Source organism: Xenopus laevis, chromosome 1S (genome assembly GCF_017654675.1).
Source record: "Xenopus laevis strain J_2021 chromosome 1S, Xenopus_laevis_v10.1, whole genome shotgun sequence".
NCBI lineage: Eukaryota > Metazoa > Chordata > Amphibia > Anura > Pipidae > Xenopus > Xenopus laevis.
The window spans coordinates 31,829,665-31,842,093 of NC_054372.1; the positions used below are offsets into that span (position 1 = coordinate 31,829,665).

The window sequence follows — 12,429 nt, forward strand, 5'->3', positions numbered from 1 at the left end:
CCATTATCGTAATTGTCGGGGGGCACACGGGCAGCTTCGGGGAGATTAGGCGCCAGGCAACAAATCTCCTCGATCTGCATTCCCCTACCTTCCACCGGCTAAAAATCACCTGGGGCCAGGCACTTGGAGCACTTTCGTTTTTCCAGAGTCCGAGGCAACTATGGGCGACTTCAGAAAACAAAGCGCCTGCCCCAAGGCGATTTTAATTTTTGCCGGCTGGAAGGCAGATCGGAGAGATTAGTCGCCCTGAAGAGGAGATTTGTCGCCTGACGACTAATCTCCCTGAATCTAACTGGATGCCCCGCCCCTTAAAGAGATATGGACAGTGACACCAGAAAATAAACTTTTTTTATATGCATCATAACTTTATCTTTGGATGCCATTTATAATTTTGCCATAAAAGTAATTGCCTGATGCTTTAACATTACCTTTCTTACCTCCATGTTCCTCTATGAGGGGGCTGCCATATTTGTGCAGACGGACAGAACTGAGATAGGGCAGTCAGGTTTAGGAACATCAAGTAATAATTACTTACAAAAGCAGAACTATCAGCAAAAAACGATCAATGTGACATTTAGGTAACTGCTAATGTAGATTAATAGTTTGAAAAGAAAATTTTTAGTGTCAGTATCACATTAAGGTAAAGCACACAAAGGCAAGTCTGTTGAACTGCTATATAAACATTGAGCCCATGCAGTCCTGGCTGAGTTGATGTGGCTCCATGGTGGCAATTACTTAAAAAGAAAAACCAAACCACCACAAAATACCATTCTATAGCCTTCCTTTGAGGTCACAACATGCTTAAATGTGCCTTGAGTTAAAGTCCGTTTTTGACCGATTAAGCATAAACTGCTACCTAAAATGTGTGTTTTTAGATTCAACTTTTCACCTGGATAATGAAGAGTTATTGAGGGAAAAAAGAGTTGGCTTAATCAGACCCACTTTCAGGTCCAGGTTGTACGTAATATCACAAGACGCACAAGTTCATGTCATTATCACTCACCTTTTCTTGGAGTTCATTCTTGTATTTCTCCGCTTCCTCAATAAATATGCTCTGCAGTTTCTCACACTCTCCTGTGTAGAACTGTTTTAGCTTCTGCTCAAGATCAGAGAGTTCCGCATGGTGTTCCTCTTTCACTTTTTGTAAGATACCCTCATATGCTATCAGCAGTTCATTCTTGTCCTTTTCCAATTTCTCACATGTCCCGCTAGCACACACTGCAAAACAGCAATCACTCAAGTAAATTGCTTAAGCAAAATAATTTTTAATATTACAAATAATTAGTAATGCAAAGATTCAATATGGAAAACTCCAATAGTTTGTTCTAAGGTACCCACAGAGTGGTTAAGACCAGCCAGCAATAGAGTTGACTTCCTGAACTAATGCTGGGCAAAAGAGTGAATGTCCTACTTGACTATAAATTGACTCACTGGGATGAAGTAATGACCACTTATATGCACCTAACATAATGTACAACATTTCTGCCCTGCTTATTTATTTAAAGATACAGTAACACCTAAAAAATGAAGGTCTGTTAAAGTAATGAACTATAATTTACTGTTGTGCTGCACTGGTACAACTGGTGTGTTTGCTTCAGAAAGACTACAGTAGTTGATATAAATACATTTCTATGTAGCCATGGGGGCAGCGATTTGCAGCAGAAAAAGGACAGGATACACAGTAGATAACAGATAAGCTCTGTAGTATACAATGGGATTCTTCAGAACTTACATGTTTTACGGTGTATCCTGTGCTTGAATGGTTACACAGCAGCTTGTTTATATAAACTATATGTAATGGTGCAAACATATTAAATGTATTTATATAATATTTAGTGAAGCCTTACAGGATACATACATCTACTTGTCAAATCAGATATGAAGCCATTAAAGGAGCAGTAACACCAATAAATGAGAGTTTCCAAGTAAGTAAAATTTAATTAACATATATGAGCTATAGATTTACGGTTTTCCTGCACTGGTACAACTAGTGTGTTTGCTTCAGAAACACTTCTATAGCTCATTATAAACAAGCTGATGTGTAGTCATGGGGGGGCAGTTATTCAAAGTACAGGTTACATAGCAGATAACAGATAAGTTCTGTAACAGAATACAATGGAACTCTACAGAGTGCATCTGTTATCAGCAAAGTAGCCTGTGCCTTTTCCTCTTTTTTTAACTTGAATGGCTGCCCACGTGGCTACACAATAGCCTATTTTAGTTACTTTAAATTGCTTTTATTTTTTGATGCTACTGTTTCTGTAAATGTCAGTGCACATGCCTGTAATCAAAGCACAACAGACAATTGCATGGAATTCAAATATATGTTTTATTTCCAGGAATTTGAAGGTAAAACCTACATATTTTCTATGACATGCACATCTTGGCAACAAACAAGAGAACATCAGTTTCATCACAATACATAAATCTGTACTATAAACCATGAAAACTGAGAAGATGACTTTTGCTGATTGATAAAACCTCATCTAGCAGAGAAATAATAAAATAAGGGGTCTGGTATTACAATTATATATATATATATTATATATATATATATATATATATATATATATATATATATATATATATATATATATATATATATATATATATATATATATATATATAAATAAATCCTCTTTTCAGCTGTAGCCACTAGATAATGGAGGTGCTGATGAAGCTCAGCCATAGGAAGCACTACTAATAATAACATCACTGAATCAATATGTGCACTGTTATTGGTTTACTGACTGGCGCATAGATCAGTTTTGCGTTACACAGTTTTTCTTGCGTCAAGAATAAACATTGAAACCAATAACCATAAAATGAGCTGGGAATGTCACACATGGAAAGCAGATAATTATAGATACCTATTAGGAACGGTGTCGCAGAACAAAAGAAATGAAATACCTCCAGCAAGTACTTCTGACCTCTGCTAAAAGGGGTCATTTCTGTCTCTATACACAATGTAATGACACTTTTTTGGGGTTGGGGGGAATGGGTCTCATTACGGTTGCATTTTCAAGTATTTCTGTGGCTGCTATAGAAGGAGCAGTGCTGCTCTGTTATATGGCTGATGTTCTAGCTAGGGGCTTGCCAACTGTAAAAGCATGAGGGCCAAACGGGGTGCTCCAAACAATTCCATGGCACACAGACTGCTCAAAAGCTGAGATTTATTGAGGATATCTTACTATAATTTGGCCTCTGAACTTCTAGTATTATAAAGAATTTAGAATAATTGGTGAGAAAAACAGTCAGAAAAAAGTAAGTATCACAGGAAAACGGCATAAAACCCTTATCTTCTAGAAAGATTCATCTTTTACATCCAACTCAAATCCTGTAGAGACATGTCTCCTGACTGAAAGGAACACGTAGAATTACATGTTGATACAGACAAGAGAGGACATAGGAGAACTTGGGAAGAAGCAGATTTACAGTATATCTGGAGTAGCCAGAGGGTAGGCGTATTGTAAATCCCATGACTCCACTGCGTGTAATAAATGATCCGGATGCTACTCTCTTAATTTAATAATTGTCCTGGAAGAAAGAGTACAATTTTTATTAAGTTAATTAAAAAACAGGCCAACATTTCGGTAAGACCTTTATCAAGACCCTCTAAGAGGTAGACTCCATCTTGATAAAGGTCTTGGATGTAGACCGAAATGTTGGCCTGTTTTTTTAATTAACTTAACTTAATAAAATACACACACATATTAATATGTATTTATTTATTTCATTGGCAGTTTTCAAAAAAACACGTTTTAGGAAGCTGAAAATAATAGTGTCACAGTGTCACTATAGAAAACAACACTTCCCCCACTTCCGCTCAATATTGATGGGCAAATCTGACCTGTTTTACTTCACAGAAAATTCGTGAAATGGCAATAAATTTGCCAAATGCATTGGAGTCTATGGGCGACTATTTTTTTTTTTTTGCTGTGTTACAATTCTTTTTCACTCATTGGAGTCTACGGGCATCTTTTTCGCGGTGAAACCTGGCAAAAAATTTCGCTCACCACTAACACTATTTTGCTACATAGCAGTCACACATCATACTGGTAATACTGTCACTCACTTGGGATGATTTAGTTTCCCATATGCAAGTGCTGCCGTCTGCGAACCAAAAAACAAAATGCTAATTTGTACCTGATTTGCAACCTTGAAAGCTAACCATTGCTAATATGTATCCCAACTGCTAAAATGTGTTCCAAAACAGATCATTGAAAACCAGATGGAATACTTTAAAAAGTATGTATAGTGCCTATGTAACTTATGAAACTGAATACAATTAAGTTTTTGTCCAGTTTTTTTTCCAAAAATGGAATACCTATTTTGAAGAAGAAAGAAGGCCATGCCCAATTACAACAATGGTGTTGTCTGTTAGAATTGTCTGCTAATGGGCCCCACATTGAGCAATGACTTGCTTTGTACATCATTGACTTTGCCATCAGTTGCGGCACCTGCAGACAAATTAGTTTGTTAAAAAGAAAAACTACACGTCTGTTTCATCATCAATTCATATTGATAAACTGACTCAAACCCTACACATTGAAAATAATGTATTATGGTTTCAAAGCGTTTAGGAGTAGACAAAAGTTAAATTATATTTAAATGCATTCGGGGCATTTGCACCCATATAAATGCCAGCCGTAGCTGCAACCTCCAAGGATAAAAGCCTACTGTGATATAATTGTGTCTCTGTGATGGAGGGAAGAGGATCTTGTGTGAAGCGCCACTAAATTAAAAGAAAAATGCTGTACCAGAGCTATAGTGATCTGCACACATATAACCAGCACCCACTTGCTGCTCACCCTTCACTTGGTGTCATCTGTAGGTACCAGACCTGCTGCAGAACTACTCAATATAATGTCCTCTTATACTGAGAACTGCACATGCAAAACCCATAGGAACCCTTTACAAAATCCCATTCACTAGCAGCCCATGCAAATAAGCCATGGTGCAGTTGTTCGCTCAGCCCAAAAAAAAGCAATAAATACTTATATTTGCATCAGTCAGGGTTGATCTCATTCAACTCCACAGCCTGGACTTCGCCATGGAAATGTTCTCCTAATTATCTTGTTTGTCTGTTCATCTTCATGAATGAGTTTTTACCCATTAGGCAAACCAAAGGTAGTGCAATAATGGCACACACATTTAGCTGCATGGCAAAAGGATGACACTAAAGGGCATATTTATCACGGGTCGAATTACAAATTGAAAAAAAATTTGAAATTCAAATTCAAAAAGACCAACCGAAATGAAGTCAAAGTTTTTTTTTGGTCAAATAGGTCAGTTTTCGATTGTATAGGTCCGTATTCGGCCAATTTCGAATTGTACGGATCGAATGAATAACGCATTCGATCGAATCCGATTCAACGTTTTTCCCCAATAAAACATTGATTTTTCAAAGTCCACCAATTAACTCCAAATAGATTCTAGGAGGTCCCTCATAGGCTAAAACAGTAATTTGGCAGGTTTTAGATGCCGAATGGTCGAAGTCAAATTTTTAAAGAGACCGTACATGATAAATTTCGGTATTCAAATCGAATTTGGACTAATCCCTAGTTGATGTACACAAAAAATAGCTCGAACTTCGAATTTTTTTTCATTCGAAGACTCACCTCGACCTTTGATAAATCTGCCCCTTAGCTTTTGAATACTTTCCCACTTTATTTGGCTGCAATGCTGCACTAGACCTCATGGACAGATTTTAAATATAATGTAGTAAATAGGACCTTTAGCAATCTTAAACACTGGAATTATGTTGGGCAAGTGAGGGGCAATTAAGTGGGTAATGTACTTAAGTACAACATTTCTGACTGAACAGTGTTTGCTAGTAAGACATTACAGTATGATGAAAGGAGATCCAACAAATTCATTTCTCTAGAGCTTGAAAGTTCATCAGAATACACCCTGGGGATCATTTATAAACTTTGCGCAGGGCAGATTGGTTCGCACAGTGACTATATTTGCCCTGCGCCTGCTAAATAAGAGTGTGCAAACAGATTTTCACAAAACATGTTCTACCGTGTTTCCTATTTGGGCAGGTATCCTCAAAGAAAGAACCAAATGTACAGGAGGGACCTGATCTGAGAACAAAGAAACATTATGCATATTTATATCCGGGTAGTTTATGGGGCAACATACCAGGGACATGTACTAAGGCAGGATTCGCTTTATGGTAGAAGAGCTATAGCGAATGTATCCTTTTCCCGCAGCCATAAAGCTAGAGTTGTAAAGGAATTATCCCTGTACACCTTTATATTTAATGCAGTACACTAGTTATATCTGGGACTTGCCCTGTCTGAAAATTACTGTGAGCAAGAGGTAAACTTTAGATGAAAGGTTATAATTATAACAATTAGGGCAATTTGTAGCTACATACAATTACACAGCTGAAAAGTTTCCCATCAGTGTAATACAGACAAGCACTGGCAGTGCAACCCAAAGTGGTCTGACTGCTGATTGGGCTTTTAGGACAGGGTCTGTCTGTCTGTCTGCATGTCTGTCTCTTTCTCAAAGGCCACATCTCTATCCTAGTTTTGGTCTCTTATATAAGTCAATTGGTTATTTAATGGATGTTTGTACAATGAAAATACATATACAGTATGTTAAGGTGGATTCACCCATTAAAGCAGACCCACAGATAATTTTGAGGATGCCTCAAATAAACTTGAGGAAACTTCAAAGGAGGCTGGAACAAGCCTGGACCCACGAAGTAGTAAAACCGGAGTCAGACGGTAAAAGGTTAAAGGGATACTGTCATGGGAAAAAAATTTTTTTTCAAAATGAATCAGTTAATAGTGCTGATCCAGCAGAATTCTGCACTGAAATCCATTTCTCAAAAGAGCAAACAGATTTTTTTATATTCAATTTTGAAATCTGACATGGGGCTAGACATTTTGTCAATTTCCCAGCTGCCCCTGGTCATGTGACTTGTGCCTGCACTTTAGGAGAGAAATGCTTTCTGGCAGGCTGCTGTTTTTCCTTCTCAATGTAACTGAATGTGTCTCAGTGGGACATGGGTTTTTACTATTGAGTGTTGTTCTTAGATCTACCAGGCAGCTGTTATCTTGTGTTAGGGAGCTGTTATCTGGTTACTTTCCCATTGTTCTTTTGTTTGGCTGCTGGGGGGTGATATCACTCCAACTTGCAGTACAGCAGTAAAGAGGGATTGAAGTTTATCAGAGCACAAGTCACATGACTTGGGGCAGCTGGGAAACTGACAAAATGTCTAGCCCCATGTCAGATTTCAAAACTGAATATAAAAAAATCTGTTTGCTCTTTTGAGAAATGGATTTCAGTGCAGAATTCCGCTGGAGCAGCACTTTTAACTAATTCATTTTGAAAAAATGTTTTTTCCCATGACAATATCGCTTTAAGCAAGCTTACATTTTATCTTACAAAAAAAAGATTAGATTGTACTACAGGCCTTAATGATATCTATGTGGCTGGACAACCCATCATAAAAGCCATGGAAACTATACATGGACCATTAAAAGCTGTTGGCTTGACCGCTGTGCATTTTACATTCTTGTTTGGAAACTACTCCAAACTGGCATCTGGTTTTATAAAATCTAATTATTGTATCGGTACTGTAGATATGCATTTCAGATGATACTAACTGCCTGCTATCTGTCTAACTGGTCTGATCACACTAGCTGCCACACTTGAGTTCGAAAGACCCATCCAACCCCTGTGCTGTTAGTACCAGCAATATCATTTAAAATACCCACTAAAATCACAGACCCACATTCCTAAACGCCAAGGAAATCAGGAATTTAAAACCAATCAATGGATAATAATGTGCTCTGCCCCCAAAAGAGACCTGAAATTAAGCCTGAGAGTGTATCGACAGTTTGGCTATTCTTGGCCAAACCTGTAATGATGTGGCTCATAAGCAAGAGAAATATTATAGATCACAATGTTAAACGGTTTCCATTACTTAAAAAGCAAACTGTACTCAGATAAATAATTAGGTCTCCAGGCTCTTCTGTTTAGCACATCATTCTCACTGAACCACATACATTTCTTTCTAGGTTGCCTCATTACTCACATCTGGTGGGTAAGGTTAGTGGTTAGTTAATTCCATACCTCTGCCCATTACCCATCAGCACCTTTATTTTGCTTTCCCCCCCCAAAAAAAAAACAATCCGGTGCCAGAGTTCTTCAGAAGCTGGTTAATCAGTACCTACTGCCACAGGGCTGGGAGAACATACTGTGCAAAAAGAGGTTTGGGAATGGGTGGTGGTTCAGTTACAATGCCATCCTATTATACATGAAACTCTAATTTCATGCATACATGTGTGTGATAATAAATCAGAACCAATTGCTTTGGAATATTTCCCAGAAACAAACCCCGCAGAGGGAAAAGGACATATACAGTATGCTCAACATGTGGGTGAGAATGATCACTTCTCTATCCTCTTATGAACCTTCTATAGGACATTCCTTTTACTAAGGATGGTAACTAACGTTCTGGTGCAATCTAATAAGTAATTGGAAGCAGTTGTGTACCATGAAGGTTCATTTTTATTCTACATGCAATGCATCATAGAAGGAACTCTGGGGGTTGCCAAAGGCACAATGGCCATATCATGATTAACCATAGTCGAATATCTCTTGACATACATCAGGAAACCCAACTTGTGGCCTTTCAGATGGTGTAGATGACTTAAAGAATCCAGAGAGATGAAAGTTAATGGAAAATGCTGCTAATTGTAGTGCGACAAGAGCTATAGACACATTTTGGCCAACTATGGATTACTTTAGATTGTGCCACCCACTTTTTTTCCAGCAACAGCAGTAGCCCCCACATGTCTAGCCCTGACACCACTGTGGATCTAATGTCAAAACCAATCACTTACCTTACAGCCAATCACTTACCTAAAGAACTACCCCTATTGACAAGCAGCAGGAAAGGCAGGCCTCTTACTATTCATAAGTCTGATGCATAACAAAAGCCCCTGACTATAAAAAGCAAGCTCACATTGAATCCAGAACCATGGGGAGCACCAAATTTCAGGTTGGTAAAGGATACATTGACTTGGCAATTTATAAAAAACGCTGCATGTAACTAATGACCGTCTGATGCTGGGAGTCATGAGAAAGATCCCTTTCTCTCCTTCCCTTATTGCAGTGCATATTGGCATTTGGAGAGGAGACAGACACGGAATTGGTCCAAACGAGAGAGGAAGCCACGCGGAGCGGTAGCGGGTGACGTCACTTCCGGTTCTATGGAGAGCGACACGGATTCAGCAGAGGAGCAGCGTCAAGGAAAAAGGAACCACGAGCAGTGGGACCAGACGCAAGGACAACGTGGGGAAGGTTTTTTAGGCGGAGGCCAGAGGGACATCCCGTCAGGTCCTGCTCCAGAGCGCAAAAAAGAATCAGAAGGGGGAGGAGGCGCGTCACTACACACCGCAACACCATTCAAGGAGAAAGCAGTGCGGACCAGGAGAAGGAATTGATATCTCCATGCATGCCAAACACACCAGAAAACCTCGTGGTAAATATATCTAACCTTATTCTTACTGACTGTCAGACTAGTGTTATTAACAAGGGGCTGGGCTTCGTACCAGCAGCTAAAGGTGATTTTGTACGATTTAAAATTGACTTCATGCGCTTTATAAGAACTATCAGGTTGAAAATGCATTTTAAGGATGCAAAGGAAATAGAGCTAAGTTTACCTGTTGTAAAGAAAAGGAATACCTCATTTGATCCGGAGATTACCAGTGAAAATTTAAATGTGTTCACACAGATGGTTCTACAGGACACTGAAACACTTAATTGGAAATGTTTGTCGAGAAAATTATATAATCTGTCTAACGAAGAGCATTTGGCACTCCAGGAGTTGAAAAGTAATACAGATGTGATTATAAAGAAGGCGGATAAAGGGGGAGCCATTGTTGTGATGAACAGATCAGATTATATGGAGGAGGCTATGAGGCAATTGAATGATGTAGTACATTATACAAAGTTGGAATATGATCCCACGAATATTATAAAAAAAGAAATTGATATGTATGTGAGGGAAACATTTGATAATGGCATAATTGATAAAAATGTACGTGACTTCTTGATTACAGAACATCCAATGGTGCGAGTTTTTTACCTCCTACCCAAGATACATAAAAATCTGTTTAAACCACCGGGACGCCCAATAGTATCAGGGGTAGAGTCATTACTACAACCGTTAAGTATATATTTGGATAAATATCTGCAACCATTGGTACAGGATATTAAATGTTGTCTTAGAGATACAACGGATTTTTTGAACGTAGTAAATGAAATATCAAACTTGGATACTTGTACCTTTTTGTGCACTGCAGATATTCAATCATTATATACTAGTATTCCACATAGTGAAGGCATAATGTACATTGAAGAGGCCTTGTATCAATATGGGTATGAATCTAGGTTGGTCATTTTTTTAGTGGAATTGCTGCGGATAGTATTAACAAAGAACTATTTCAGATTCGATAGTATATTCTTCTTACAGAAACAAGGCACAAGTATGGGTAGTAATGTCGCCCCAAGTTATGCAAACATCTTTGTCTCGTTTATTGAGGTCATGGTTTTTTTTGAACAAACATATAGTCCATATATAAAAAACTATCATAGGTATGTGGATGATATTTTCTTTACTTGGCATGGGGACAAAAAGACATTGGAAGATATGAGTAAAATTATTAACACCTTGCATCCTACATTGAAATTCACGTTGACATTCCATGATGAGAGCATCAGCTTTTTGGATGTATTGGTATCCAAAAGTGATGGAATACTTAAAACTGATTTATTTCGTAAAGAAACAGATAGAAATAACCTGATGTTCCAGCTTTCATACTAGAAGTGTAAGTAAAGGTCTTCCCTATAGTCAATTCTTGAGGGTGAGGAGGATTGTTTCTGATGACCGACTGTGTCACAAGAGAATGATGGAAATGGTACAGAGATTTGAGGATAGAGGGTACTCACGGGATTTCCTGGTCAAACAGATGCAGAAGGCGATGGGAGTAGAAAGGGTAAATCTTTTGGTGAGTACAGAGAACAAAAAGAAACGGAATACGGGGAAGAGATTACCATTCGTTAGTACGTACAATGCACACTCTGATAGAATAAAATCTATTGTATATAGACACTGGGGAATCCTAGAGAAGGATAGACACTATGGGACCCTATTTAGGGAGAAACCGTTGTTTTCATATAAAAGGGCTAGAAGCGTGGGAGATCAACTCACTAGGACAGATATACGGGTGAGGTGTAGTCGCCAGCCCACATTTTTTGGTACACCACAAAAAGGTACATACCCCTGCTTAACATGTCAATGCTGTAGTAGCATTATAAAGGGCAATAAGTTTAACCACCCGTCTAAGGGGTATGAAATTGGTTTGAAAGATTTTGCCACATGTACAACTATGGGTGTGATATACATGATAAAATGTCCTTGTGGTAAAGCCTACGTTGGAAAGACAAAGAGACAGATTAGAGTACGTATTGGTGAACACAAAAGGTCGATTGATAACTGTGATTTGGATAGAATGAAATATGTCACTCCGGTTAGTAGACATTTTAAAACCCATGGACATAACAGCAAACAACTGCGATGGTTGGTACTCCAGGTAGTTAATTTCCCTATGAGGGGCGGTAACCAAGACAAAATACTATTGCAACAAGAGGTTCTGTGGATAGAAAGATTGAACACACTAGCTCCCATGGGACTCAATGAGGATTTAAGTTATTCCTGTTTCTATTAGTGGGGGAATATGTTTGTGCCTGTTTTTGTAAAATTGAGATTTTTTAGTGCATTTTTTGACTCTTTATATAAAATCTTTTGTATATTTTTATCTATAGTCTTAACAAAAAGGGATCACGTGATTGTATGGATTATGAGCACCAAAGGACTATCAATAGTATTGAAAAATCACCTTATTAAGGTATTACGGATCCTTTTTTTTATAATATATTTATATATATGAAAAGAAGTTTTTTCTATCACTATGTTAATTAACTTGATGATGTCAAATGTGTGGTTAAGGAAGGTGGGGCTTGCAGTTCACCTCCCTTTAAAAGTCTTGTTTGCACATTTTATAAGTAGCACTGGATGAAGGGGCACGTCCCCGAAACGTTTGCTGGGATCTCATAAATAAAAGAAGTTTTCTTCAAAAGATTGTCTGCAGAAGCATTATGTGGAGTGTGCCCATGTTCTACACATTTTGGAACCATGGGGAGCACCAAATTTCAGGTTGGTAAAGGATACATTGACTTGGCAATTTATAAAAAACGCTGCATGTAACTAATGACCGTCTGATGCTGGGAGTCATGAGAAAGATCCCTTTCTCTCCTTCCCTTATTGCAGTGCATATTGGTACCCTGGCACGACTGTACAGTCACTGATAGTGACAAAGAATCTCAGACTTTGCTATGTCC

At 38.3% G+C, this 12,429-nt stretch overlaps 1 protein-coding gene across 1 annotated transcript in view; it reads right to left on the reverse strand.

The window, feature by feature from the left end:
* Window positions 1–12,429, reverse strand: part of LOC108706611 (microtubule-associated tumor suppressor 1 homolog) — a 58,610-nt gene that overhangs the window by 7,018 nt on the left and 39,163 nt on the right. The window contains exon 4 of the mRNA XM_018243174.2: window positions 1,004–1,218. Within this exon, the coding sequence (XP_018098663.1) occupies window positions 1,004–1,218 (215 nt within the window). The remainder of the gene's footprint in view (window positions 1–1,003; window positions 1,219–12,429) is intronic.